We start from the raw sequence: 27,171 nt of genomic DNA, 5'->3' as shown, positions 1-27,171 counted from the left end.
TGTTAGATACAACACCTTTTTCAAATGCTCACATGACTCTCTGTGTTACTCAGCAGTGATTCATTTTATGTCTTGAAAAATCACAGCAACATTGTGTTAGTGAAGTGAGGCGGCTGCATACGGGTCGGAGCGTGACTGAAAACGCAAAGAAGCTCCAACGAAACGTTTCAGAAGTGAATTATACTGTTCAAAAAAAGCATGGTATAAATACCCCGCTCACTCCTGTGCTACCTGTGTATACACACAAATGCTCCCTCAGTCGGGTCTGATCGTGCTGATTGGTGGATAGTTTTGATTGACAGCTCTTTGGTTCACATAGTCATGTCTGCTTTAGAGCTTCTGTGCAGCTTCTGCAGGTTTAACATTATGTTTTATGCCTTTGAAGGTCACTAAACATACTTTGAAATCCTCAACTTATGAAGCCAAGCATCTGTCAATCCTGCTCTTATTTCACAGTAAATGGAATCAGGGAACTGAAACGCTAGAGGGCTTTTACTCTGAAGCATGAATAGGACATGAATGTTAGTGACAGATATAGAAATTGGAACTGTAAAGAAAGATCATTTTAAATGTCAAATTGCTGTGAAACATGTGGCTCATGTGAAAAATTGACAAATAATCTATGGCATTGTAAATAACATCAACAGAAAAAATCCACAAAATTGACACAGTGTAGCTATAAACATTTTTAAACTTTAAAACTTTGGTAACAGACACAGTCCACTGCTGTTATAACACAGTTATTGCAGTGAAAATAGTACTGTATATACCGTCTTTGCCAACGTTGTCCTTATTTTCCCCTGCAGCTGCGGGATTTGCAACAAATGAGGCACCATTACGAGGATCGCAGCTCAGAGTCCACATACAGAGATTCCCGTACCCATTCTCAGGACAACACAGAGCCTTCAGACTTGCCCATGCCCACATGCTTCCGTTCCCGCAGCCACAGCTACCTGAGAGCAATCCAGGCCGGCTGTTCTCAAGATGACGACACAGCGTCTGTAGACTCAGGCTGCTCACCTCCTCCGGCTGACTCCACTGTCCGCACCTACAGCACCAGCACCGGTGAGTCACAGGCAGAATAACAGATGATTTGCTGCAAATGAGTATAAATAGAAGAGTTCTTATACAGTACGATGCACTGTAACAGGTGGCCAAGCTGATATCATTGGAATGCTTTCTTCATAATATCTGCAATGTAATCCCATTATAAGACTCTTTGCAAGGTTTTGACCCATTTTAGTGTGACGTAGACTCATCGTGGTAGTATGTTTTAGATGCTCTTCATAGCCTTGGTCCTGAGTGGAATACTCGTCCTCCAACATTGCACACACCAAGCATGTTTAGCTCAAATGTAGCATCTTTTGCCCACACTAGACGATGATTCTACCCAGTGGAGGACATGGAAAGAACAGTTTGGCTCTTACCTGAGAGCCACAGGCTTGGACAAAGCCCCAAAGGAGAAACAGCTAGCAATTTTTCTGCATCATTTTGGGACAGACAGACCACGCATCCTACCCTCACGCACAGGTAACTCTTAAAAAAAAATGGCTCCTATCACCTAAAAAAGTCAATGTTTGAAACGGAAAAACATCACTGTCACTGAAAAAAGACTTGATTAACTAGCTGCAGGTGTTGGATAATTTCTCTGGTTTCTTAAAAATCTTTAAGTCCTTCTCCCACATAGCTGCTGGACGTAGAGGAGCCATGTTTACAGAATAGATATGTTTTGCACTGTCATGATGGAAACAGAATGTAACTGGCATTGTGCACTTTTGCTTCTTGCATTTATTCTGTATTTATTGTTTTTTTTTTACTTTTGTTTTTCTTCCTTTCATGAAATAAACATACACAACTCTTTGTTTTCTCAAACTAATTCTGAAATGTTTACACAGTCTCGCCGCAGAGCCGCTTTCCAAGTCCATCCAAAAACACGATTGTACCAGAGTAACCAGGAGTGAGGTGAATCGTCACTGTAAAATACCATATCTTAAGACCACATTTGGACAATTGTCATTCTCCATTTAGGGCCTTGCCAACCAAAATCAAAATATTATTGGACATAAAACTGTTTACAACAAAGGTTAAGTGCTGGCTAAAAGAAAAACAGAGCTGTACACATTAATTGTTTTAGGTATATTAGGTTTATTTGATTTGTAAGTTGTGTTTTAGTGTATTATGAAGTGTAGTTTTATTATACTTTATTGTTTTATATTTATCATTTGACAATTGTTATTGTGTGTAATGTAGCTTAGCTTGTAGTTGTTATTTATATGCATTTACATTTTAAACTGTTGTGTAATTTTAGCATGTAGTTCTGTGTTTTAGTGCAGTTTTAACATGTTTGATCATGTATATGTTATTTTACTGTTCATGTAAAAGCCCAACTAGGAACAAGAGTATGGAGGACGGAAAGTGCCATGTATCTCGGAATGCATTTGGCCCAGAACGCAGTTTTAAGATCATTTGAGTTGCGAAATTAGTCATTTAGAACTCAAAAATTTGGTTTGTGTAGTAAAATATGACATAATTATAGTTTGGCAGAAACTTTGACGGAGGTGATAAGCTCCACCTCTGTGGACAGTACTTGCGTTACTGTACTTTATTAATCCCTTTTTAGGGAAATTCTTTCTCAGCATTTAACCCATCCTAGAATTGTTGGGCAGTGGGCAGCCACACTGAGCGGCGCCCGGGGAGCAATTGGGGTTGGGTACCTTGCTCAGGAGTACCCCAGCCCTTTTTGACCTGGTTGGGACTTGAACCAGCAACCCTCTGGTTACAAGCCTGGTTCCCTTTCAAGGGGTACAAGCCTGTTACCTCGGCCTGTAATTAATTAATTACACATTTGATTTCACATTTATGTATTTAATTCCAATTTTAACTAATTAATGACACATTTAAGTAATTATTTAGCAGTGTATTATTTATTTAATTTAGGCACTTTCCGTCTTTCATAGAAGAATTGCAAACTAGCAATATCTTTAAACTCTATGTACAGCACATCAGTTGCATTATTTGTATAGGAACATTATTAACTGTATTGTCCCTATTTAAATAAATTCTATTCTATTCTATTCATAACAAAATCAGAAATGCAATGTTCTTCGGGGGGGAAAAGACAACACAAAATACAAAAAACTTGATTAAACACTAAATGTAATTGATGCAGGGGCACTTTGTACTTGTCCTCTGTATCTGTACATTCCAGATTTGATTAACACTCAAATTGTTACAGGATATGATGACCGAATACAGCAGCACAAACTGTGCAATATCTTTTCAACCCTGTTGTTGAACTTGCAGAAGTGGATGATGAACTGTGTGTGATGAGACATGAATGCATGAATGAATGAATCCTCCACCCCCAGGGCTAGTGGGGGTGACGTGTAACTGCTCCCAAGTTCACAAACAGAGAGTGTGGTTATGGTGGTTTTGTGGATGTGCATTATTGTTGTTGTTGTTAATGAGCATCCACACGGTGGTGCTCTATCTTCACAACAGCATTAACACACCACAGAGAATGTGCTGCCTTCACTCGAGGAGAAGGAATGTGGGAAATTTGTAAAATGTTGTCTGTTTCAATCACAAATTACTAACTGATACCCATGCAGTTTTTGTACTTTATTATCAGCAGATTTATGTGTATATGTTTTAAATGATCTGTTCTTGTCTCGATTTATATTGTGAATTTAGTTGCAGTTGTTTGTCATCTTTAAAAACGGGGTCCCCATAAACGTTTGGTAAACTTTTACGTATATAACGGTAGTTCTTGAAGGCAGCATTAGACATGACACCACGCCCCCTTCACAGTCCCAACGTAACGCCAAACAACCGCCGTCTCCTCTCAGTTTGACAGAGCCTGTGTCCTCTGCATCATCCACTGTTTTCTACACCTGACCACAGGGTAAGAAATGAATTCTTTATTTGTCTTATTTAAGTCAATGTCGTGACTGAGCTCAGTTTGTCGTCAAACTTAAGTAGATATTTGTTGCCTGAACACTGGTCACAGGGACGTAAACGTTTGACTGTCAAGCGTTACTTTTTATTGACAGTTAAAGTGCATCAACCTGAACAGCTGTTCCCGAGCTTTATTAATATACGCATTCGTTTTCTGAACTGCAGAGATGTTTCATAGGAGTTTGGCCACAGGCAAAAGGGTTGGGGAGGGGGACTCCCATCATCCAGGGCTACTCAATTAAAATGCAGCCTGTATCCATACGTTACTTTTCCTACACTCTTTATAAAAAAAAAAAAAGGTTTGCCCTTACCATGGCAGCATTTCAAGAAATGTCTTCATGCACATAAAACACCCCAAGACAACTCCAAACGCTGTAGTTGTTTGTCATCTTTAAAAACTGGGTCCCCTATAAAAGTTTGGTAAACTTTGACGTATATAATTGAAGTCCAATTTCCCGAGACATTCTTGAAGGCAGCATTAGACATGACACCACGCCCCCTTCACAGTCCCAACGTAACGCCAAACAACCGCCGTCTCCTCTCAGTTTGACAGATCCTGTGTCCTCTGCATCATCCTCTGTTTTCTACACCTGACCACAGGGTAAGAAATTAATTCTTTATTTGTCTTATTTAAGTCAAAGTCGTGACTGAGCTCAGTTTGTGGTCACAAGGACTTCAACGTTTAGGTGTCAACCGTTATTTTATTTTTTTTTATTGACATTTATCAACCTGAGCAGCTGTTAATATTTATTAATTAATATCGTTTTTCTCTACTGCAGAGATGTTTTTATAGGAGTTTTGGGGCCACAGGCAAAAGGTTTGGGGAGAGGGACTACATCATCCACTTCTACTCAATTAAAATTCAGCCTGTATCCATACGTAAACTACACTTTTTGCTACATTTTTTATAAAAAAAAAGAAAAACAAAAGGTTTCTCGTTAACATGCCAGTAACTCCAAACGCTGTAGTACATATGCCAGGCCTGTATCTGGCGCTGTAGCAGTGCTTCGAAAGTGGGGCTATGACGTCATTCCCCGTAAACGTACAGTTGGTGTTTTAAGATATTTTCTTCCTAAAATAATGTTTTAAGTCTCCCAAAAAGATGGTTCCGTGTGGATTTAACATATTTTACAGTTTGTCCTAAGCTTGTTTTCACGTGAACGGGCCCTGATTATTAGTTATTTGAGTCAGTTTACTCCTTCCTTTTACTCTTAGAAACTTGATAAATGCTGCTAATTGCAATAAAACAACAGACTGAAAATCAAAGCTGGACGTAGTTTTCCAGTTTGCTGGTTGAAACTAATCAGGAAGTGCAAATATACTGAATAGTCACCAGGGAGCTGTATTTTTCACCTTCTTTCACCTACTGGACTTTTCTGGTTGCAAGATGCCAGTTTGACTGGAAGTCTATATGGGATATTGAGCCTACTAGTTTTATTTCTAACATCAGCAAATATTTTAGTGTATGAGAGTAAGTTACATCTGCTTATCTGTGTGGTCATTTAGCTGTTACACTTTAATATATCTGTATGGCCTTATAAAAGCTGCTTCTTTTTGCTTGCTGAAATGGAAAATTGGCTTGCACGGGGGATTATTTGACGGCTGCCCCACTTTACCACCACATGGAGGCCTCTGGTCTGTCTGTTGCCACATGTGGATAAATTCCCATTACGCAGTCACATTTAAAAGAAAAACTGCTGTGCAGTTTTGTAGTAGCAGTGCTGTTGATGAGCACATTTGGTGTGATAGTTAATTGAGATACTGGTAAACCATACAGATGGGTCAACTGACGGGCAGCAGACAACTTGGCAAGCGCTACCGAATGGTTTTCAGAGAGCAGCACAATCCACCTTTGTCTTTCATTGTTACTTATTGTCCGGCTCCAGCTGACCACAGTACAGCACCCTTTCAATAAAGAAGCTTAAAATTATACTCTTACTGGTCCAACAGCTCAGCAGGCATAATAAAGCTGGATCAGTGATCTGACTAATAGTTGTTTGGACTGTTTAACGACATTGACACACACCCACTATAGCACCCATGCTGTGTTCCTGTACTCTGTGGGTGTTCCAATTTCTAGATTTGGGAAGTGCTTTCAAACGACCCTGTGTAACATTTAAGAGGCTTTATCTGCAGAATTTGATTTGAATTATGTTTTCATACAATTACCATGCATGTAAATGCACTGAATGACGGGACTCTGAATTTCCAATTCATCAGCATTGTGTAAATGTATTTGGCAACATTTTCAATTTACCAGACATTTTAATTTAGTTAAAAAAAAGTTCTGTTTTTATTAGTGCTGTCAGTTTAACGTGTTATTAAAGTCGTAAATTTTTTGTCGCAAGATTAACATTCTTTTTGGGCTAGCAAACTTTGTAGTTTTTTTTATATGCTGTTGCAAGAACTATTAACGTTAAAACTACACCACACTGGATAATAAAAAAAAACATTTGCACAGAGCAAGCTGATCCACTTTTCTATGTTGATAAGAGCATTAAAATGAGAACAAATAATGGAACAAAAAGAAATCAAGGTACATTTAGAATAGATAAAAATGTGTCATTGATTGTGCATTTACTATGAAATTCATGCGATTAATCGCGATTAAATATTTTAATCGTTTGACGACAGCACTAGTTTTTGTACATTTTACCTGATTGTGAGATTGTGGGACAAACGTGGCGACTTTAAAATGTGACAAACTGCACATTTCACACTGGTGAGTGGAGAGCAGTAAGCAGTGTTGTTGGAAACTGTTGTCAGCGGATGTAGCTTCTTCCAGTCAACTGTTTTACAGCTTTGAAAATCCCATCTTGAACCAGGCCTGGCAGTGGACAACAGCACCACTGTCCAGATGGCATGAAAACAGCAGCACTCAGTGCCCACTCCAGATTCCACTTTAAAACATTGACACAAAGCATGTGATTGTTCCTTCTGTTGAGAAACTGAACGTTCTGCCGAACAGCTCTTACACAGATTCACTTTTATTAAAAACTGTACTTTGGCTTCATGTCAATGTTGCTGTAGCTGTGGAGGTGTCTTTGATGAGGTGTCTTTGATGAGTCTTTGACAAAAAAGGCTTTGTCAGCAGTGGTGCTATTGTCAGGAGCTGGTTCATATTAGAGAATGTGTTGTGCGCTTGCACAGCTGCTTATGTTTGTGTGTGGCTTGGTGCTGGAAAGAAAGCAAACACAGGAAACTGAATTTGTGTCTATGCAACTGAACAATTCATCCAAATTTAATCAAAATTGCAATAGAGGTGCAATATTTCTTAAAGCTAAAATGTGTGTCAAAATACAATTTTAGATTTTAGTCCTGACCTATACACATTATATGCTATAGACTGAAGAAAACATCTCTGTTTCTCACAGAGCTGCACAAATATCACACAGTAATTATTTCAAATATGTTCTTCAAATGAAATTGAAAATCATATCGCAATTGCAAATTCAGTCAAAAAAAATCGCAATTGGATATTTATATAAACTCGTTGAGTCCTAGATTGTTGTTGCACCCCTTTGTGCTCTAATTGTTGTGTTGTCATTGTTGCATGTGCACGTTGCCTTTTGTTTTGTGTGGGTTTTTTATCTGTGCTCTGCTGCATCCCCAATTTCTCATAGGGGATTTATATGCCACACCTAAAGTTGTGTTTTGTGACCTTAATATTCTAGTTTTGGTCATTATTCTGTCACCAGCACGTATCAGGCCTCTGACAGGAGCAGCTTCAGCCATAGAATAGTAACAGTAGATGATGTGTTTGCACTTCAAACTTGTTCAAAACCTGTCTGATCACTTGTTTGGTGGATTACATTATTAAGCTGCCTCTACTAGAATCATTTAATTCCCCAGAGGCTGTAACATGAGCAATTATCTGACCATAACATTGTGTTTAATATATATATAATGTGCTTGCCAACATGGTGATATGTGATCAATTTACTTGCATAGAGTTTTAAAACTGATTTAACAAAGATTTAATCATTCCAACTGGGCATCACGTCGCCTCCCATTTAGTTTCTTGTATCAAGAGCCAAAATCCGATGGCTTGTCAAACAAACAATCATGTAGTTGACGCCCAACGATCTGGACTGTTACAGAAATAAAGGAAGTAGGGGTTCCTGACATAGTGTGTTCCAGATATCAAAGCATCACACATTTCCTGACAAAGTCTAAAGGGGACACACTATAACACTTTTTGCACAATTTTACCCACAATTCACAGTTGGCCAGAGTTTGCACCAGTCAGCACTAGTTGGAGACAGTCGGCATGGTTTGTTGGCACAGAAATCTGTTAGTGTGTGAGAGGTAAAGACTCAAATCAGCAAGTGTGTGAGGGTAACAGACCTGACCCGACCTCAGTCATAGTCAATCAGAACTCAAAAAACGTCTCAAATTGGGGGAGAATATATACGAGGGTCTGCAGTGGAGAAGCATTAAAACGGATATTTAAAGATGTTTTTATGGTCTGTTATTTTTACTTTGTCATCTCCTCTCATTATGGGATAATGCTGGCCAAGAGCAAAGGGATTGGGCTTCTAATCGTCGCTGGTTCAAATTCCGGGAATGGTCAAGGCCTAGGAGCAAGGCACCAAATCCCCCATTGCTTCGTGGTGGCAAATAAGTGCTGCCCACTGCTCCTGCGCCCAGCTTGTTCATGACTAGTGTGTACTGTATATGGGTGGGTGGGTGATGGGTTAAATACAGAGGTCAAATTCACTATCACTAATTGATGTGTGTACAAATAAAACCCATTTTAATTGTAATTATGCAGACACACTTTCACTCTCACTCTTTGCCAGTTGCTGACACACACAAATTGAACAAATGGGTTCATTGTTTTTTTAAAAATAAAACAGACAGTGGGACAGTTTGTGCATGAACACAGAGAAAAGCCTAGTATAAGTGCTGTATTTCATAAACACTGGCAAAATACTTGAAACACGCTCCGGCAGTGTTTCAAATGTCGTACATATTTTACATTTATCACATTTAAGACAGGAGGACGAGAGGGATAGTTGTTCAGACTGACAACTCACCTTCCAGTCTGACAGAAAGATTTGTGTCAGGTCATGTGAGTTTTGTCTTAACTCTGCAGCCACATACACACAGAGTTAAAGGAGTGGATTACAGTGAACAACACGCCTTTTGTTTGACTGTTTTCTTAGCTGCTCATGCTGCGGGGCTTTTTTTCACGCTCCTGGATGACTTCTTGATTTTGTATTGTGTCCATGCAGGCTTGTGCACTTTGAGGGCCTTATATAATGGCTGAACTTTACAGAAACGTATGAGTCCACTTACTGGCCAGAATCAATAGACGACAGACTGAATAACAGCACAATTTAGGAATGGCTCAATGCAACCTATTTCTGTCTGATAACACAAGCGTAAGTGTCTATGAATATCGATATAAGTCTGAATCTGTTCTTTTCGCCATAGCCACCAGCCCACAACATGACGCAGCAATCTACTTTTTATTTACAGTTTTAAAGTCTGCGCTTAGTTAAGCCTTTAATGTGGTATTTTGTGTTTTTGAATTGTGTCGCATTTTCCACCGTTTTGTTGTTCAATGTCAGATTATAGATCTGTATGTGATGTAAGTGACTGCATAAGGAATGTACCATCTCACTTAACTGGAGGAATTTGTAATTCAGTTATTATTATGCATTATTAAAAAGGATAGTGACAGTTGGTGACCAGAGGCACCACGATACGTTATTATCGCGATATTGCAAAATACTCAGTATTTTTGTGAAATCATATATTGCGAAGGAAGCACTTGGCGTCATATAGTGGACTGAACCATCAAAAGTTGCATGTTTATTTGTAATATCAGTTAGAAAAAAAAGCTAAAAGAAAAAAATCAACACTTTGTCTCTCAAAAGTGATATAATATCCCTACGCAAAATTATATTGTGATATTTGCGATTTCCCCCCACCCCTAACTAATACATTCTGTCAGTTTCAACTCATAGTCTTTGGAGGCAGTGACAACGGTCTTTACCTTATTGTTATCGTAAGTCTGTAAGAATCAATTTGATATCAGGACTGTAAGAGTTAACATTTACCTTATTTTGTAACAGGCCAGGAAAAATGCCTTGTGCTTTCAGGACTACTCCCTCTGTGCTCGCTCTTCTTAAAAGAAGTAAAGAGTTACTGCATGGAAAGTTTGTACGTATTTCACAAGTTTTCCACTGGTTTTTTCAATGTGGTGTGAAAAAAAGCATCTGTTCCAGAGATTATATAGCAGCCACAGGCTTCAAAATAATACTGTAAAAATTCCATTTTTAGATTATAGGTATAGAGGTCCAGCATCACACTTAGATTTCTGTGGCCTCGTCACTTTTAACGTTTCCTGTAGGAGCTCTGGCTCTTTGAATGCTCTGCCTACATGTGTAAATTTATCTATGGCATATATATACGATTTGCCTTTTGTGTGATTGAATTCTATGCAGCGCGTCATTTGCTCCTAAACTACACACACTTGAAACTTGTGTTCGAGTTTGTGCAACGTTGAACTGATCTCTCCTGATGCACTGCTTACGTCAGTGGGTGAATTCCTCCTCACAGACGGGCCATTTATTTCTGTTCTCACTGATACAGTTTAGTGTGTGAGTGGATAGTGTCCACTGACCGTCACTGGGTTAATTTGATGAGATAAGTGAATACGTGAATGTACTTGTCGTCAAGTCAGTTGATGTCTGGCCCTGACCTTGGCTTAGCCTGAGATTGGCTAGTTCCCCAGAGATGAGGTTCTGACTCATTGGGACCAGGTTTTGGTCTCCATTAGGGTTCAACCAATTATCAGCCTCGCCGAGTATTTGGGGGCAGATATAAGGCATAGCCACTATTATCGAGTAATTTCAAAGTGCACTACTGTGGCTCCACTGCTGTCTCTTCCTCTGGACCATCTGCCCTCAATCTGCTGCTGCTTCAACTGACAACAGCTGACAACAACGTGGACTCTCTGACTGCCAATTAGAGTCCGTTACCAAACATCCATATAAATGATTCCTTGCACTTAACTCATAAAAGGACAGTGAACATAATTTTCTCTATTTCTATTTCATGTAAAAAAAAGTTTTTGTGTTGAGAAACATTAAATGCATTTAAACAAAATGATGTGTTGAGTTTGTACAATTATACATTTTGAAAGAGACTTTCATTTTTACCGTAAATGAATATCGGTTCCTGGGGAGGTGCAGGCACACACACACACACACACACACACACACACACACACACACACACAGCTCTGACCGAGGTTCAGCCTCAATTCCTCTCCATTTGTTTTGCTTCTAACTCTGGACTGATTCATCCATCAGCCTCAATACCCATATGAAACGTATTGTTATTGACTGCTATGCTCGCTGCTATTCTGTTTTTGCAGTACTTGATTGCTTTTGTATGTTTTATTTACTCTAAATTCTATATTTATATTTGTCTTTTTATCTTTCAATTCTCTGTGTGTCTGGTCCATAAGTGCAGAAATGGTCATAAAGCTTCTTGAAACTTCTGCTTCTGTGTTGTCTGTTCGACTCATGCTGTGTGGATTTCATTTAAACCCACACTCAGCTTTAGATTTTTAACCCTGCGTATATGCGGTCATGTGACCAATGGATTAAGCAGTGTATAATGAGTCCAACATTCATAAAGCTTAATATCTTTTTCCTTTATATCTCTCAGATCCACTTGAACTATAGCCATTTAATCACACTGTGAAGGAAGAAAATGTTATTTACATATACATGTGATAGAGTACTAAAGCATGAGAGGCTGTGATGGTTTCTAGTCACTATATTATTGCGATATTTGTAAAAGAAATATGCTTTATAATCACTTAACTAGACTTTCTTGTCAAAAACAAGTACCTTTTTTGCATCACAGATAAGATTTGTACTTTTAGTGAACAAATAAAAAACAAGAATCTTGTAATTATAAATAATTGAGGTCCTGGGAGGACTGTAAAGATGCAGACTCCCTCTTGTGACACTTCAAAATGTATCTAACTTAGAAAGTTAGACAGTAATCAAGTCACTCGTTTAAAATACTGTCTATGGACGATGCACTGTCTGTCTCTCTCGTTGATGTCCTATATATGTGGTCTGAAATTCACGAGTGTGCAGATAAATTTCCATCTTCATCTTCTCCACCATATTTGGTCTTCAGAGTGAACTCTTTTTATTAACTGATTTCCTTATTTTTATTCCCTATCTCGTGATCAGGGGGCTTTGAAGTGCAGCCTGTGTGACTGGGGACTTTTGGTGATTGCTCCTCTGATTTGATTTTCTGCCTCATGCCTCTGTGACTCTCTGGTGCTCCATCTTTCATGCAGCAGTGGCCTCACATATATATATATATACAGCATTTAGAGCTGTGGGCAACTGAGGACAACGTTTTCTCTTCTCAGGCCACACATGTGACTGGCTGAATTGATATTTACCAAGCAGTTGAAGAGGTGTACCAATGTGCGTGTCTTTCTCATCTCTTTTGCATCTTTTCTCTCACAGTCTCCACATTCATATCCACCTCTAAGAAGACTGCTCCTCCGCCAGTTCCACCCCGGACGACGTCCAAGCCCTACATCTCCGTGACGGTACAGAGCAGCACAGAGTCAGCCCAAGACAACTACCTGGATCAGCAGGACCGGAGGTCAGAAGTCAACAGCCAGTCTAGCCACGCCCACAGCAACTCCTCTGACAGCCTTGACAGCACCCGTGCCAACAGCCTGGCCCGGGGTATTCCCCGCCCTCCGCACATCATTCCCACTCCTGTTGCCATCCCGAGAGATCCCATCGCCCCCGCCACGGCCAATGCTTCCACTGAGACAAGTGACTGTGTAATCCAGCATGACTCCCTGAAATCAGGATTTAATAAAGTGAATCTAGTGGCAGAGGAGCCTTTCGTGGCGCCACTACCCAGACGGAAACTCTCCTCCATTGGCATACAGGTAGGCAGTGGGACTCATGCACACTAACACTTTCAGAGGTGTGCTATGGTTAATTCTTTTTTAAAGATCATTTTTATCTCATCAATGCAAGCCCAAAACGGTGCAATCTAAAGGGTGACATCCTAGGCCTGCCGTCCACATTACCCCGGCATGTTTGAAAACGCCATTGATTGTTATCAATGACCAGCTGTAAACTTACAATTTAATCTCAGATTCTTTGCTTTGAATTTTCACTGTTGCTGTTTCTCGGTAGTTAGGGTTCGAGCAACAAGGTTGCAAGAAACCTATTGAAACTGGAAGGATTATTATTATTAGGGTTCGAGCAACAAGGTTGCAAGAAACCTATTGAAACTGGAAGGATTATTAGGGTTCGAGCAACAAGGTTGCAAGAACCCTCTTGAAACTGGAAGGATTATTATTATTAGGGTTCGAGCAACAAGGTTGCAAGAAACCTATTGAAACTGGAAGGATTATTATTATTATTATTATTATTCTTATTATTCCTTAAAGTAAATCGCCTTTTTGAGGCCTTTCCCATACCCCAAAACTCACAGATTTTTGTGACCGCATCAATCGTGGTGTAAATTTACGTCTGAAAAAGGTTCGGGGAATGTGCGTCGAAAATTGAATGTGGGAGGGGCCAATAAGTGCGGCGCCACCTGTCCAAATTCACCATGACCAACACAAATATCGCACATGCACGAAATTCGGTACACATGTGTAGTGGGTCAGGATGAAGAAAAAATTACATTATGACCATGATCCAAACCCAACAGGAAATCCGCCATATTGGGTTGATTGGCCATTTTTTGGCGATTTTGGCGAATTCGCAGCAATGGTATTTGAACTAACTCCTCCTAGAGTTTTCGTGCGATCACCTTCAAACTTGGTGAGGTCCCTGTGGACCAGTTGAGGAGCTCACAGTATCAAAAGTTTTTTCAAATGTCGCATGGCGCACGAGATAGGGGGCGGCAAAGTTCGTGATGATTCTGATGTTTCGCATCAGAAAAAAAAAACTCTTATAACTTTGCGATGGAAGGTCCGATCCGAACCAAACTTGCTATGATTGATGATGGGCCATGGCTGAAGACGTCTATGAAAAAACGGTGAAGTTTGAAAACAGCGCCTTCTTGTGGTGAAAGAAAATACACAAAAAAAAAGTTTTTTTACGATTTCGGGAATAACTTTTACACAGATAATCGTACCGCACTCAAAATTGGTGACAACAGTCAAAACACATGGTAGATGATGCGTGATCAATATGACGACAAATCGTTTAACGGTGTTGCCATGGCAACGACGCAAAGTCGGATTTTTGGGACAAAAAATCAAACTGCTACAACTTCGTGAATCCTGGTCCGATCTGAACCAAACTTGCTAGGATTGATGATAGTCCGGCCCTAAAGACGTCTATATGAAAATATTAAATTTTGAAAACAGCGCCCCCTGGTGACAGTAGACAATATGACAGCTTGTATTTCAATTATCTCCTCCTAGAGCTTTTGTGCGATCACCTTCAAACTTGGTGAGATCAATGTGGACGAGTTGAGCATCAAAAGTTATCAAAAGCTTTTTAAAATATTGTATGGCGTACGAGATAGGGGGCGCCAAAATTGGAGATAATAATAATTTTTCATAACAGACAATGAAACTCTTATAACTTCGCGATGGAAGGTCTGATCCCAACCAAACTTGCTATAGTTGATGATGGTTAGTTGCTGAAGACGACTATGTTGCTGAAACGGTACATTTTGAAAACAGCGCCTCCTGGTGGTGGTAGAAAATTCTAAAAAAACAAACTGTTACAACTTTGCCAATCCTGGTCCGATCTGAACCAAACTTGCAAGGATTGATGACAGTCCGGCCCTGAACACGTCTATATGAAAATATTCATTTTCAAATACAGCGCCCCCTGGTGACAGCAGACAGAATTACATTTATAGTTTTTGATGCTGCTCCAACAGGGATTGTTGTATCCACTTGAAACTTAGTATGTGGGACCCCAGACCCTTCCTCAACATGTCCGTAAAAGGTCACCTCCCTACAGGAAGTGGAACGCCCGAAACAGGAAGTAAAGTCTTACATTGTCCGATTGACACGAAACTAGATATGTGAGTTACTGGACCTTCCCTGAACATGTTTACGGAGACGCCATTGACCGAACAGGAAGTCGGCCATTTTAAACAGGAAGTGCCCTCTAACTTTGCCGTACGTTGTCCGATCTGCACAAAACCTTATATGTGACACCAGGGACCTGTCCTGAGCATGTCCGTAAAATGTCACCTCCCTACAGGAAGTGGAACGCCCAAAACAGGAAGTAAAGTCTTACATTGTCCGATCTGAACAAAACTTGATATGTAAGACAAGGGAACTTCCCTGAACACGTTTACGGAGACGAACAGGAAGTTGGCCATTTTAAACAGGAAGTGCCCTCTAACTTTGCCGTACGTTGTCCGATTTGCACGAAACATTTTATGTGACACCAGGGACCTGTCCTGAGCATGTCTGCAAGAGATGACCTCCCAACAGGAAGTGGAATGCCCGAAACAGGAAGTAAACTCCAAGATTATCCAATCTGCACAAAACTTGATATGTAAGACAAGGGAAGTTCCCTGAACACGTTTACGGACATGCACTTGACCGAACAGAAAGTCTGCCATTTTAAACAGGAAGTGCCCTATAACTTTGTCATACGTTGCCCGATCCCCCCCGAAATTTGGAACGACATGCGTGGGGACGCCGCTGAAAATAACTAGTACTGAAAATAACTAGTACTGAAAATAACTAGTACCGCGCGCGGTGAATGAACGGGTGAGAGCGCGAGGCACGCGGGGAGCCGTGGCACACGGCGACCCGCGTGGGTCGGCTCGAACCCGTTCAGAACCGCGCGCGGTACTAGTTATTTTTAGGGTTCGAGCAACAAGGTTGCAAGAAACCTATTGAAACTGAAAGGATTATTATTATTCTTATTATTCCCCCAAATGAATTGCCTTTTTGAGGCCTTTCCCATACCCCAAAACTCACCAATTTTTGTGACCGCATCAATCCTGGTGTAAATTTACGTCTGAAAAAGGTTCGGGGAATGAGCGGCGAAAATTGAATGTGGGAGGGGCCAATAAGTGCGGCGCCACCTGTCCAAATTCACCATGACCAACACAAATATCGCACATGCACGAAATTCGGTAGACATGTGTAGTGGGTCAGGATGAAGAAAAAATTACATTATGACCATGATCCAAACCCAACAGGAAATCCGCCATCTTGGGTTGATTGGCCATTTTTTGGCGATTTTGGCGAATTCGCAGCAATGGTATTTGAACTAACTCCTCCTAGAGTTTTCGTGCGATCACCTTCAAACTTGGTGAGGTCCCTGTGGACCAGTTGAGGAGCTCACGGTATCAAAGGTTTTTTCAAATGTCGCATGGCGCACGAGATAGGGGGCGGCAAAGTTCGTGATGATTCTGATGTTTCGCATCAGAAAATTAAAACTCTTATAACTTTGCGATGGAAGGTCCGATCCGAACCAAACTTGCTACCATTGATGATGGGCCATGGCTGAAGACGTCTATGAAAAAACGGTGAAATTTGAAAACAGCGCCTCCTTGTGGTGAAAGAAAATACACCAAAAAAAAGTTTTTTTACGATTTCGGGAATAACTTTTACACAGATAATCGTACCGCACTCAAAATTGGTGACAACAGTCAAAACACATGGTAGATGATGCGTGATCAATATGACGACAAATCGTTTAACGGTGTTGCCATGGCAACGACGCAAAGTCGGATTTTTGGGACAAAAAATCAAACTGCTACAACTTCGTGAATCCTGGTCCAATCTGAACCAAACTTGCTAGGATTGATGATAGTCCGGCCCTAAAAACGTCTATATGAAAATATTCAATTTCGAAAACAGCGCCCCCTGGTGACAGCAGACAATATGACAGCTTGTATTTCAATTATCTCCTCCTAGAGCTTTTGTGCGATCACCTTCAAACTTGGTGAGATCAATGTGGACGAGTTGAGCATCAAAAGTTATCAAAAGCTTTTTAAAATATTGTATGGCGTACGAGATAGGGGGCGCCAAAATCGGAGATAATAATAATTTTTCATAACAGACAATGAAACTCTTATAACTTCGCGATGGAAGGTCTGATCCCAACCAAACTTGCTATAGTTGATGATGGTTAGTTGCTGAAGACGACTATGTTGCTGAAACGGTACATTTTGAAAACAGCGCCTCCTGGTGGTGGTAGAAAATTCTAAAAAAACAAACTGTTACAACTTTGCCAATCCTGGTCCGATCTGAACCAAACTTGCAAGGATTGATGACAGTCCGGCCCTGAACACGTCTATATGAAAATATTCATTTTCAAATACAGCGCCCCCTGGTGACAGCAGACAGAATTACATTTATAGTTTTTGATGCTGCTCCAACAGGGATTGTTGTATCCACTTGAAACTTAGTATGTGGGACCCCAGACCCTTCCTCAACATGTCCGTAAAAGGTCACCTCCCTACAGGAAGTGGAACGCCCGAAACAGGAAGTAAAGTCTTACATTGTCCGATTGACACGAAACTAGATATGTGAGTTACTGGACCTTCCCTGAACATGTTTACAGAGACGCCGTTGACCGAACAGGAAGTCGGCCATTTTAAACAGGAAGTGCCCTCTAACTTTGCCGTACGTTGTCCGATCTGCACAAAACCTTATATGTGACACCAGGGACCTGTCCTGAGCATGTCCGTAAAAGGTCACCTCCCTACAGGAAGTGGAACGCCCGAAACAGGAAGTAAAGTCTTACATTGTCCGATTGACACGAAACTAGATATGTGAGTTTCTGGACCTTCCCTGAACATGTTTACGGAGACGAACAGGAAGTCGGCGATTTTAAACAGGAAGTGCCCTCTAACTTTGCCGTACATTGTCCGATTTGCACAAAACCTTATATGTGACACCAGGGACCTGTCCTGAGCATGTCCGTAAAAGGTCACCTCCCTACAGGAAGTGGAAGGCCCAAAACAGGAAGTAAAGTCTTACATTGTCCGATTGACACGAAACTGGATATGTGAGTTACGGGACCTTCCCTGAACACGTTTACGGAGACGAACAGGAAGTTGGCCATTTTAAACAGGAAGTGCCCTCTAACTTTGCCGTACGTTGTCCGATTTGCACGAAACCTTTTATGTGACACCAGGGACCTGTCCTGAGCATGTCTGCAAGAGATGACCTCCCAACAGGAAGTGGAATGCCCGAAACAGGAAGTAAACTCTAAGATTATCCGATCTGCACAAAACTTGATATGTAAGACAAGGGAAGTTCCCTGAACACGTTTACGGACACGCACTTGACCGAACAGGAAGTCTGCCATTTTAAACAGGAAGTGCCCTATAACTTTGCCATACGTTGCCCGATCCCCCTTGAAATTTGGAACGACATGCGCGGGGACGCCGCTGAAAATAACTAGTACTGAAAATAACTAGTACTGAAAATAACTAGTACCGCGCGCGGTGAATGAACGGGTGAGAGCGCGAGGCACGCGGGGAGCCGTGGCACACGGCGACCCGCGTGGGTCGGCTCGTTATTATTATTATTCTTATTATTCCTTAAAGTAAATCGCGTTTTTGAGGCCTTTCACATACCCCAAAACTCACAGATTTTTGTGACCGCATCAATCGTGGTGTAAATTTACGTCTGAAAAAGGTTCGGGGAATGTGCGTCGAAAATTGAATGTGGGAGGGGCCAATAAGTGCGGCGCCACCTGTCCAAATTCACCATGACCAACACAATTATCACACATGCACGAAATTCGGTACACATGTGTAGAAGGTCGGGATGAAGAAAAAATTACATTATGACCATGATCCAAACCCAACAGGAAATCCGCCATCTTGGGTTGATTGGCGATTTTTTGGCGATTTTGGCGAATTCGCAGCAATGGTATTTGAACTAACTCCTCCTAGAGTTTTCGTGCGATCACCTTCAAACTCGGCGAGGTCCCTGTGGACCAGTTGAGGAGCTCACGGTATCAAATGTTTTTTCAAATGTCGCACGGCGCACGAGATAGGGGGCGGCAAAGTTCGTGATGATTCTGATGTTTCGCATCAGAAAAACAAAACTCTTATAACTTTGCGATGGAAGGTCCGATCCGAACCAAACTTGCTACCATTGATGATGGGCCATGGCTGAAGACGTCTATGAAAAAACGGTGAAGTTTGAAAACAGCGCCTCCTTGTGGTGAAAGAAAATACACAAAAAAAAAGTTTTTTTACGATTCCGGGAATAACTTTTACACAGATAATCGTACCGAACTCAAAATTGGTGACAACAGTCAAAACACATGGTAGATGATGCGTGATCAATATGACGACAAATCGTTTAACGGTGTTGCCATGGCAATGACGCAAAGTCGGATTTTTGGGACAAAAAATCAAACTGCTACAACTTCGTGAATCCTGGTCCGACCTGAACCAAACTTGCTAGGATTGTTGATAGTCCGCCCTAAAGACGTCTATATGAAAATATTCAATTTCGAAAACAGCGCCCCCTGGTGACAGCAGACAATATGACAGCTTGTATTTCAATTATCTCCTCCTAGAGCTTTTGTGCGATCACCTTCAAACTTGGTGAGATCAATGTGGACGAGTTGAGCATCAAAAGTTATCAAAAGCTTTTTAAAATATTGTATGGCGTACGAGATAGGGGGCGCCAAAATTGGAGATAATAATAATTTTTCATAACAGACAGTGAAACTCTTATAACTTCGCGATGGAAGGTCTGATCCCAACCAAACTTGCTATAGTTGATGATGGTTAGTTGCTGAAGACGACTGTATAGCTGAAACGGTACATTTTGAAAACAGCGCCTCCTGGTGGTGGTAGAAAATTCTAAAAAAACAAACTGTTACAACTTTGCCAATCCTGGTCCGATCTGAACCAAACTTGCAAGGATTGATGACAGTCCGGCCCTGAACACGTCTATATGAAAATATTCATTTTCAAATACAGCGCCCCCCTGGTGACAGCAGACAGAATTACATTTATAGTTTTTGATGCTGCTCCTACAGGGATTGTTGTATCCACTTGAAACTTAGTATGTGGGACCCCAGACCCTTCCTCAACATGTCCGTAAAAGGTCACCTCCCTACAGGAAGTGGAACGCCCGAAACAGGAAGTAAAGTCTTACATTGTTCGATTGACACGAAACTAGATATGTGAGTTACCGGACCTTCCCTGAACATGTTTACGGAGACGCCGTTGACCGAACAGGAAGTCGGCCATTTTAAACAGGAAGTGCCCTCTAACTTTGCCGTACGTTGTCCGATCTGCACAAAACCTTATATGTGAGTTAAGGGACCTGTCCTGAGCATGTCCGTAAAAGGTCACCTCCCTACAGGAAGTGGAACGCCCGAAACAGGAAGTAAAGTCTTACATTGTCCGATTGACACAAGACTAGATATGTGAGTTACGGGACCTTCCCTGAACATGTTTCCAGAGACGAACAGGAAGTTGGCCATTTTAAACAGGAAGTGCCCTATAACTTTGCCATACGTTACCCGATCCCCCTCGAAATTTGGAACGACATGCGCGGGGACGCCGCTTAAAATAACTATTACTGAAAATAACTAGTACTGAAAATAACTAGTACCGCGCGCGGTGAATGAACGGGTGAGAGCGCGAGGCACGCGGGGAGCCGTGGCACACGGCGACCCGCGTGGGTCGGCTCGAACCCGTTCAGAACCGCGCGCGGTACTAGTTATTTTCAGTACTAGTTATTTTCATTATTATTATTATTCTTATTATTCCTTAAAGTAAATCGCCTTTTTGAGGCCTTTCCCATACCCCAAAACTCACAGATTTTTGTGACTGCATCAATCGTGGTGTAAATTTACGTCTGAAAAAGGTTCGGGGAATGTGCGTCAAAAATTGAATGTGGGAGGGGCCAATAAGTGCGGCGCCACCTGTCCAAATTCACCATGACCAACACAATTATCGCACATGCCCGAAATTCGGTACACATGTGTAGAAGGTCGGGATGAAGAAAAAATTACATTATGACCATGATCCAAACCCAACAGGAAATCCGCCATCTTGGGTTGATTGGCGATTTTTTGGCGATTTTGGCGAATTCGCAGCAATGGTATTTGAACTAACTCCTCCTAGAGTTTTCGTGCGATCACCTTCAAACTTGGTGAGGTCCCTGTGGACCAGTTGAGGAGCTCACGGTATCAAAAGTTTTTTCAAATGTCGCACGGCGCACGAGATAGGGGGCGGCAAAGTTTGTGATGATTCTGATGTTTCGCATCAGAAAAACAAAACTCTTATAACTTTGCGATGGAAGGTCCGATCCGAACCAAACTTGCTATGATTGATGATGGGCCATGGCTGAAGACGTCTATGAAAAAACGGTGAAGTTTGAAAACAGCGCCTCCTTGTGGTGAAAGAAAATACACAAAAAAAAGTTTTTTTACAATTTCGGGAATAACTTTTACACAGATAATCGTACCGCACTCAAAATTGGTGACAACAGTCAAAACACATGGTAGATGATGCATGATCAATATGACGACAAATCGTTTAACGGTGTTGCCATGGCAACGACGGAAAGTCGGATTTTTGGGACAAAAAATCAAACTGCTACAACTTCGCGAATCCTGGTCCGATCTGACTCAAAATTGCTAGGATTGATGATAGTCCGGCCCTAAAGACATCTATATGAAAATATTCAATTTCGAAAACAGCGCCCCCTGGTGACAGTAGACAATATGACAGCTTGTATTTCAATTATCTCCTCCTAGAGCTTTTGTGCGATCACCTTCAAACTTGGTGAGATCAATGTGGACGAGTTGAGCATCAAAAGTTATCAAAAGCTTTTTAAAATATTGTATGGCGTAGGAGATAGGGGGCGCCAAAATTGGAGATAATAATAATTTTTCATAACAGACAATGAAACTCTTATCACTTCGCGATGGAAGGTCTGATCCCAACCAAACTTGCTATAGTCGATGATGGTTAGTTGCTGAAGACGACTATGTTGCTGAAACGGTAAATTTTGAAAACAGCGCCTCCTGGTGGTGGTAGAAAATTCTAAAAAAACAAACTGTTACAACTTTGCTAATCCTGGTCCGATCTGAACCAAACTTGCTGGGATTGATGATAGTCCGGTCCTGAACACGTCTATATGAAAATATTCAATTTCAAATACAGCGCCACCTAGTGACAGCAGACAGAATTACATTTATAGTTTTTGATGCTGCTCCAACAGGGATTGTTGTATCCACTTGAAACTTAGTATGTGGGACCCCAGACCCTTCCTCAACATGTCCGTAAAAGGTCACCTCCCTACAGGAAGTGGAACGCCCGAAACAGGAAGTAAAGTCTTACATTGTCCGATTGACACGAAACTAGATATGTGAGTTACTGGACCTTCCCTGAACATGTTTACGGAGACGCCGTTGACCGAACAGGAAGTCGGCCATTTTAAACAGGAAGTGCCCTCTAACTTTGCCGTACGTTGTCCGATCTGCACAAAACCTTATATGTGACACCAGGGACCTGTCCTGAGCATGTCCGTAAAAGGTCACCTCCCTACAGGAAGTGGAACGCACGAAACAGGAAGTAAAGTCTTACATTGTCCGATTGACACGAAACTAGATATGTGAGTTACTGGACCTTCCCTGAACATGTTTACGGAGACGCCGTTGACCGAACAGGAAGTCGGCCATTTTAAACAGGAAGTGCCCTCTAACTTTGCCGTACGTTGTCCGATCTGCACAAAACCTTATATGTGACACCAGGGACCTGTCCTGAGCATGTCCGTAAAAGGTCACCTCCCTACAGGAAGTGGAACGCCCGAAACAGGAAGTAAAGTCTTACATTGTCCGATTGACACGAAACTGGATATGTGAGTTACGGGACCTTCCCTGAACATGTTTCCGGAGACGCCGTTGACTGAACAGGAAGTCGGCCATTTTAAACAGGAAGTGCCCTCTAACTTTGCTGTACGTTGTCCGATCTGCACAAAACCTTATATGTGACACCAGGGACCTGTCCTGAGCATGTCCGTAAAAGGTCACCTCCCTACAGGAAGTGGAACGCCCGAAACAGGAAGTAAAGTCTTACATTGTCCGATTGACACAAAACTAGATATGTGAGCTACGGGACCTTCCCTGAACATGTTTACGGAGACGAACAGGAAGTCGGCCATTTTAAACAGGAAGTGCCCTCTAACTTTGCCGTACGTTGTCCGATTTGCACAAAACCTTATATGTGACACCAGGGACCTGTCCTGAGCATGTCCGTAAAAGGTCACCTCCCTACAGGAAGTGTAACACCCGAAACAGGAAGTAAAGTCTTACATTGTCCGATTGACACAAAACTAGATATGTGAGTTACGGGACCTTCCCTGAACATGTTTCCAGAGACGAACAGGAAGTTGGCCATTTTAAACAGGAAGTGCCCTATAACTTTGCCATACGTTGCCGATCCCCCCCGAAATTTGGATCGACATGTGCGGGGACGCCGCTGAAAATAACTAGTACTGAAAATAACTAGTACTGAAAATAACTAGTACCGCGCGCGGTGAATGAACGGGTGAGAGCGCGAGGCACGCGGGGAGCCGTGGCACACGGCGACCCGCGTGGGTCGGCTCGAACCCGTTCAGAACCGCGCGCGGTACTAGTTATTTTTATTATTATTATTCTTATTATTCCCCCAAATGAATTGCCTTTTTGAGGCCTTTCCCATACCCCAAAACTCACCAATTTTTGTGACCGCATCAATCCTGGTGTAAATTTACGTCTGAAAAAGATTCGGGGAATGTGCGTCGAAAATTGAATGTGGGAGGGGCCAATAAGTGCGGCGCCACCTGTCTAAATTCACCATGACCAACACAAATATCGCACATGCACGAAATTTGGTACACATGTGTAGTGGGTCAGGATGAAGAAAAAATTACATTATGACCATGATCCAAACCCAACAGGAAATCCGCCATCTTGGGTTGATTGGCGATTTTTTGGCGATTTTGGCGAATTTGCAGCAATGGTATTTGAACTAACTCCTCCTAGAGTTTTCGTGCGATCACCTTCAAACTTGGTGAGGTCCCTGTGGACCAGTTGAGGAGCTCACGGTATCAAAAAAAATTTCAAATGTCGCACGGCGCACGAGATAGGGGGCGGCAAAGTTCGTGATGATTCTGATGTTTCGCATCAGAAAAAAAAAACTCTTATAACTTTGCGATGGAAGGTCCGATCCGAACCAAACTTGCTACCATTGATGATGGGCCATGGCTGAAGACGTCTATGAAAAAACGGTGAAGTTTGAAAACAGCGCCTCCTTGTGGTGAAAGAAAATACACCAAAAAAAAAGTTTTTTTACGATTTCGGGAATAACTTTTACACAGATAATCGTACCGCACTCAAAATTGGTGACAACAGTCAAAACACATGGTAGATGATGCATGATCAATATGATGACAAATCGTTTAACGGTGTTGCCATGGCAACGACGCAAAGTCGGATTTTTGGGACAAAAAATCAAACTGCTACAACTTCGTGAATCCTGGTCCGATCTGAACCAAACTTGCTAGGATTGATGACAGTCCGGCCCTAAAGACGTCTATATGAAAATATTTAATTTCGAAAACAGCGCCCCCTGGTGACAGCAGACAATATGACAGCTTGTATTTCAATTATCTCCTCCTAGAGCTTTTGTGCGATCACCTTCAAACTTGGTGAGATCAATGTGGACGAGTTGAGCATCAAAAGTTATCAAAAGCTTTTTAAAATATTGTATGGCGTACGAGATAGGGGGCGCCAAAATTGGAGATAATAATAATTTTTCATAACAGACAATGAAACTCTTATAACTTCGCGATGGAAGGTCTGATCCCAACCAAACTTGCTATAGTTGATGATGGTTAGTTGCTGAAATCGACTGTATAGCTGAAACGGTACATTTTGAAAACAGCGCCTCCTGGTGGTGGTAGAAAATTCTAAAAAAATAAACTGTTACAACTTTGCCAATCCTGGTCCGATCTGAACCAAACTTGCAAGGATTGATGACAGTCCGGCCCTGAACACGTCTATATGAAAATATTCATTTTCAAATACAGCGCCCCCTGGTGACAGCAGACAGAATTACATTTATAGTTTTTGATGCTGCTCCAACAGGGATTGTTGTATCCACTTGAAACTTAGTATGTGGGACCCCAGACCCTTCCTCAACATGTCCGTAAAAGGTCACCTCCCTACAGGAAGTAGAACGCCCGAAACAGGAAGTAAAGTCTTACATTGTCCGATTGACACGAAACTAGATATGTGAGTTACGGGACCTTCCCTGAATATGTTTACGGAGACGCCGTTGACCGAACAGGAAGTCGGCCATTTTAAACAGGAAGTGCCTTCTAACTTTGCCGTACATTGTCCGATCTGCACAAAACCTTATATGTGACACCAGGGACCTGTCCTGAGCATGTCCGTAAAAGGTCACCTCCCTACAGGAAGTGGAACGCCCGAAACAGGAAGTAAAGTCTTACATTGTCCGATTGACACAAAACTAGATATGTGAGTTATGGGACCTTCCCTGAACATGTTTCCAGAGACTAACAGGAAGTTGGCCATTTTAAACAGGAAGTGCCCTCTAACTTTGCCGTACGTTGTCCGATTTGCACGAAACCTTATATGTGACACCAGGGACCTGTCCTGAGCATGTCTGCAAAAGATGACCTCCCAACAGGAAGTGGAATGCCCGAAACAGGAAGTAAACTCTAAGATTGTCCGATCTGCACAAAACTTGATATGTAAGACAAGGGAAGTTCCCTGAACACGTTTACGGACACGCACTTGACCGAACAGGGAGTCTGCCATTTTAAACAGGAAGTGCCCTATAACTTTGCCATACATTGCCCGATCCCCCTCAAAATTTGGAACGACATGCGCGGGGACGCCGCTGAAAATAACTAGTACTGAAAATAACTAGTACTGAAAATAACTAGTACTGAAAATAACTAGTACTGAAAATAACTAGTACCGCGCGCGGTGAATGAACGGGTGAGAGCGCGAGGCACGCGGGGAGCCGTGGCACACGGCGACCCGCGTGGGTCGGCTCGAACCCGTTCAGAACCGCGCGCGGTACTAGTTATTTTCAGTACTAGTTATTTTCAGTACTAGTTATTTTTATTATTATTAGGGTTCGAGCAACAAGGTTGCAAGAACCCTATTGAAATGCAAAAGATTATTATTATTAGGGTTCGAGCAACAAGGTTGCAAGAAACCTATTGAAACTGGAAGGATTATTATTATTATTATTATTATTCTTATTATTCCTTAAAGTAAATCGCCTTTTTGAGGCCTTTCCCATACCCCAAAACTCACAGATTTTTGTGACCGCATCAATCGTGGTGTAAATTTACGTCTGAAAAAGGTTCGGGGAATGTGCGCCAAAAATTGAATGTGGGAGGGGCCAATAAGTGCGGCGCCACCTGTCCAAATTCACCATGACCAACACAATTATTGCACATGCCCGAAATTCGGTACACATGTGTAGTGGGTCAGGATGAAGAAAAAATTACATTATGACCATGATCCAAACCCAACAGGAAATCCGCCATCTTGGGTTGATTGGCGATTTTTTGGCGATTTTGGCGAATTCGCAGCAATGGTATTTGAACTAACTCCTCCTAGAGTTTTCGTGCGATCACCTTCAAACTTGGTGAGGTCCCTGTGGACCAGTTGAGGAGCTCACGGTATCAAAAGTTTTTTCAAATGTCGCATGGCGCACGAGATAGGGGGCGGCAAAGTTCGTGATGATTCTGATGTTTCGCATCAGAAAAACAAAACTCTTATAACTTTGCGATGGAAGGTCCGATCCGAACCAAACTTGCTACCATTGATGATGGGCCATGGCTGAAGAAGTCTATGAAAAAACGGTGAAGTTTGAAAACAGCGCCTCCTTGTGGTGAAAGAAAATACACAAAAAAAAAGTTTTTTTACAATTTCGGGAATAACTTTTACACAGATAATGGTACCGCACTCAAAATTGGTGACAACAGTCAAAACACATGGTAGATGATGCGTGATCAATATGACGACAAATCGTTTAACGGTGTTGCCATGGCAACGTCGCAAAGTAGGATTTTTGGGACAAAAAATCAAACTGCTACAACTTCGTGAATCCTGGTCCGATCTGAACCAAACTTGCTAGGATTGATGATAGTCCGGCCCTAAAGACGTCTATATGAAAATATTAAATTTCGAAAACAGCGCC

The 27,171-nt window shown here is 41.8% G+C and overlaps 1 protein-coding gene across 5 annotated transcripts in view; it reads left to right on the top strand.

The window, feature by feature from the left end:
• dlgap4b (discs, large (Drosophila) homolog-associated protein 4b) overlaps positions 1-27,171 on the top strand; it is a 73,997-nt gene that overhangs the window by 25,926 nt on the left and 20,900 nt on the right. For 4 of the 5 annotated variants that reach the window (XM_058631360.1, XM_058631365.1, XM_058631362.1 and 1 more), the window contains 3 exons: positions 807-1,065; positions 1,378-1,530; positions 12,468-12,907. In XM_058631360.1, coding sequence (XP_058487343.1) covers positions 807-1,065; positions 1,378-1,530; positions 12,468-12,907 — 852 coding nt within the window. The remainder of the gene's footprint in view (positions 1-806; positions 1,066-1,377; positions 1,531-12,467; positions 12,908-27,171) is intronic. The other variant, XM_058631363.1, reaches the window with a different exon arrangement.

The sequence above is a fragment of the Solea solea genome, chromosome 6 (assembly GCF_958295425.1).
Source record: "Solea solea chromosome 6, fSolSol10.1, whole genome shotgun sequence".
In the NCBI taxonomy this organism is placed as follows: Eukaryota; Metazoa; Chordata; class Actinopteri; order Pleuronectiformes; family Soleidae; genus Solea; species Solea solea.
The sequence above is the reverse complement of the archived record's forward strand: the minus strand, read 5'-3'. Positions and strand labels throughout refer to the sequence as shown.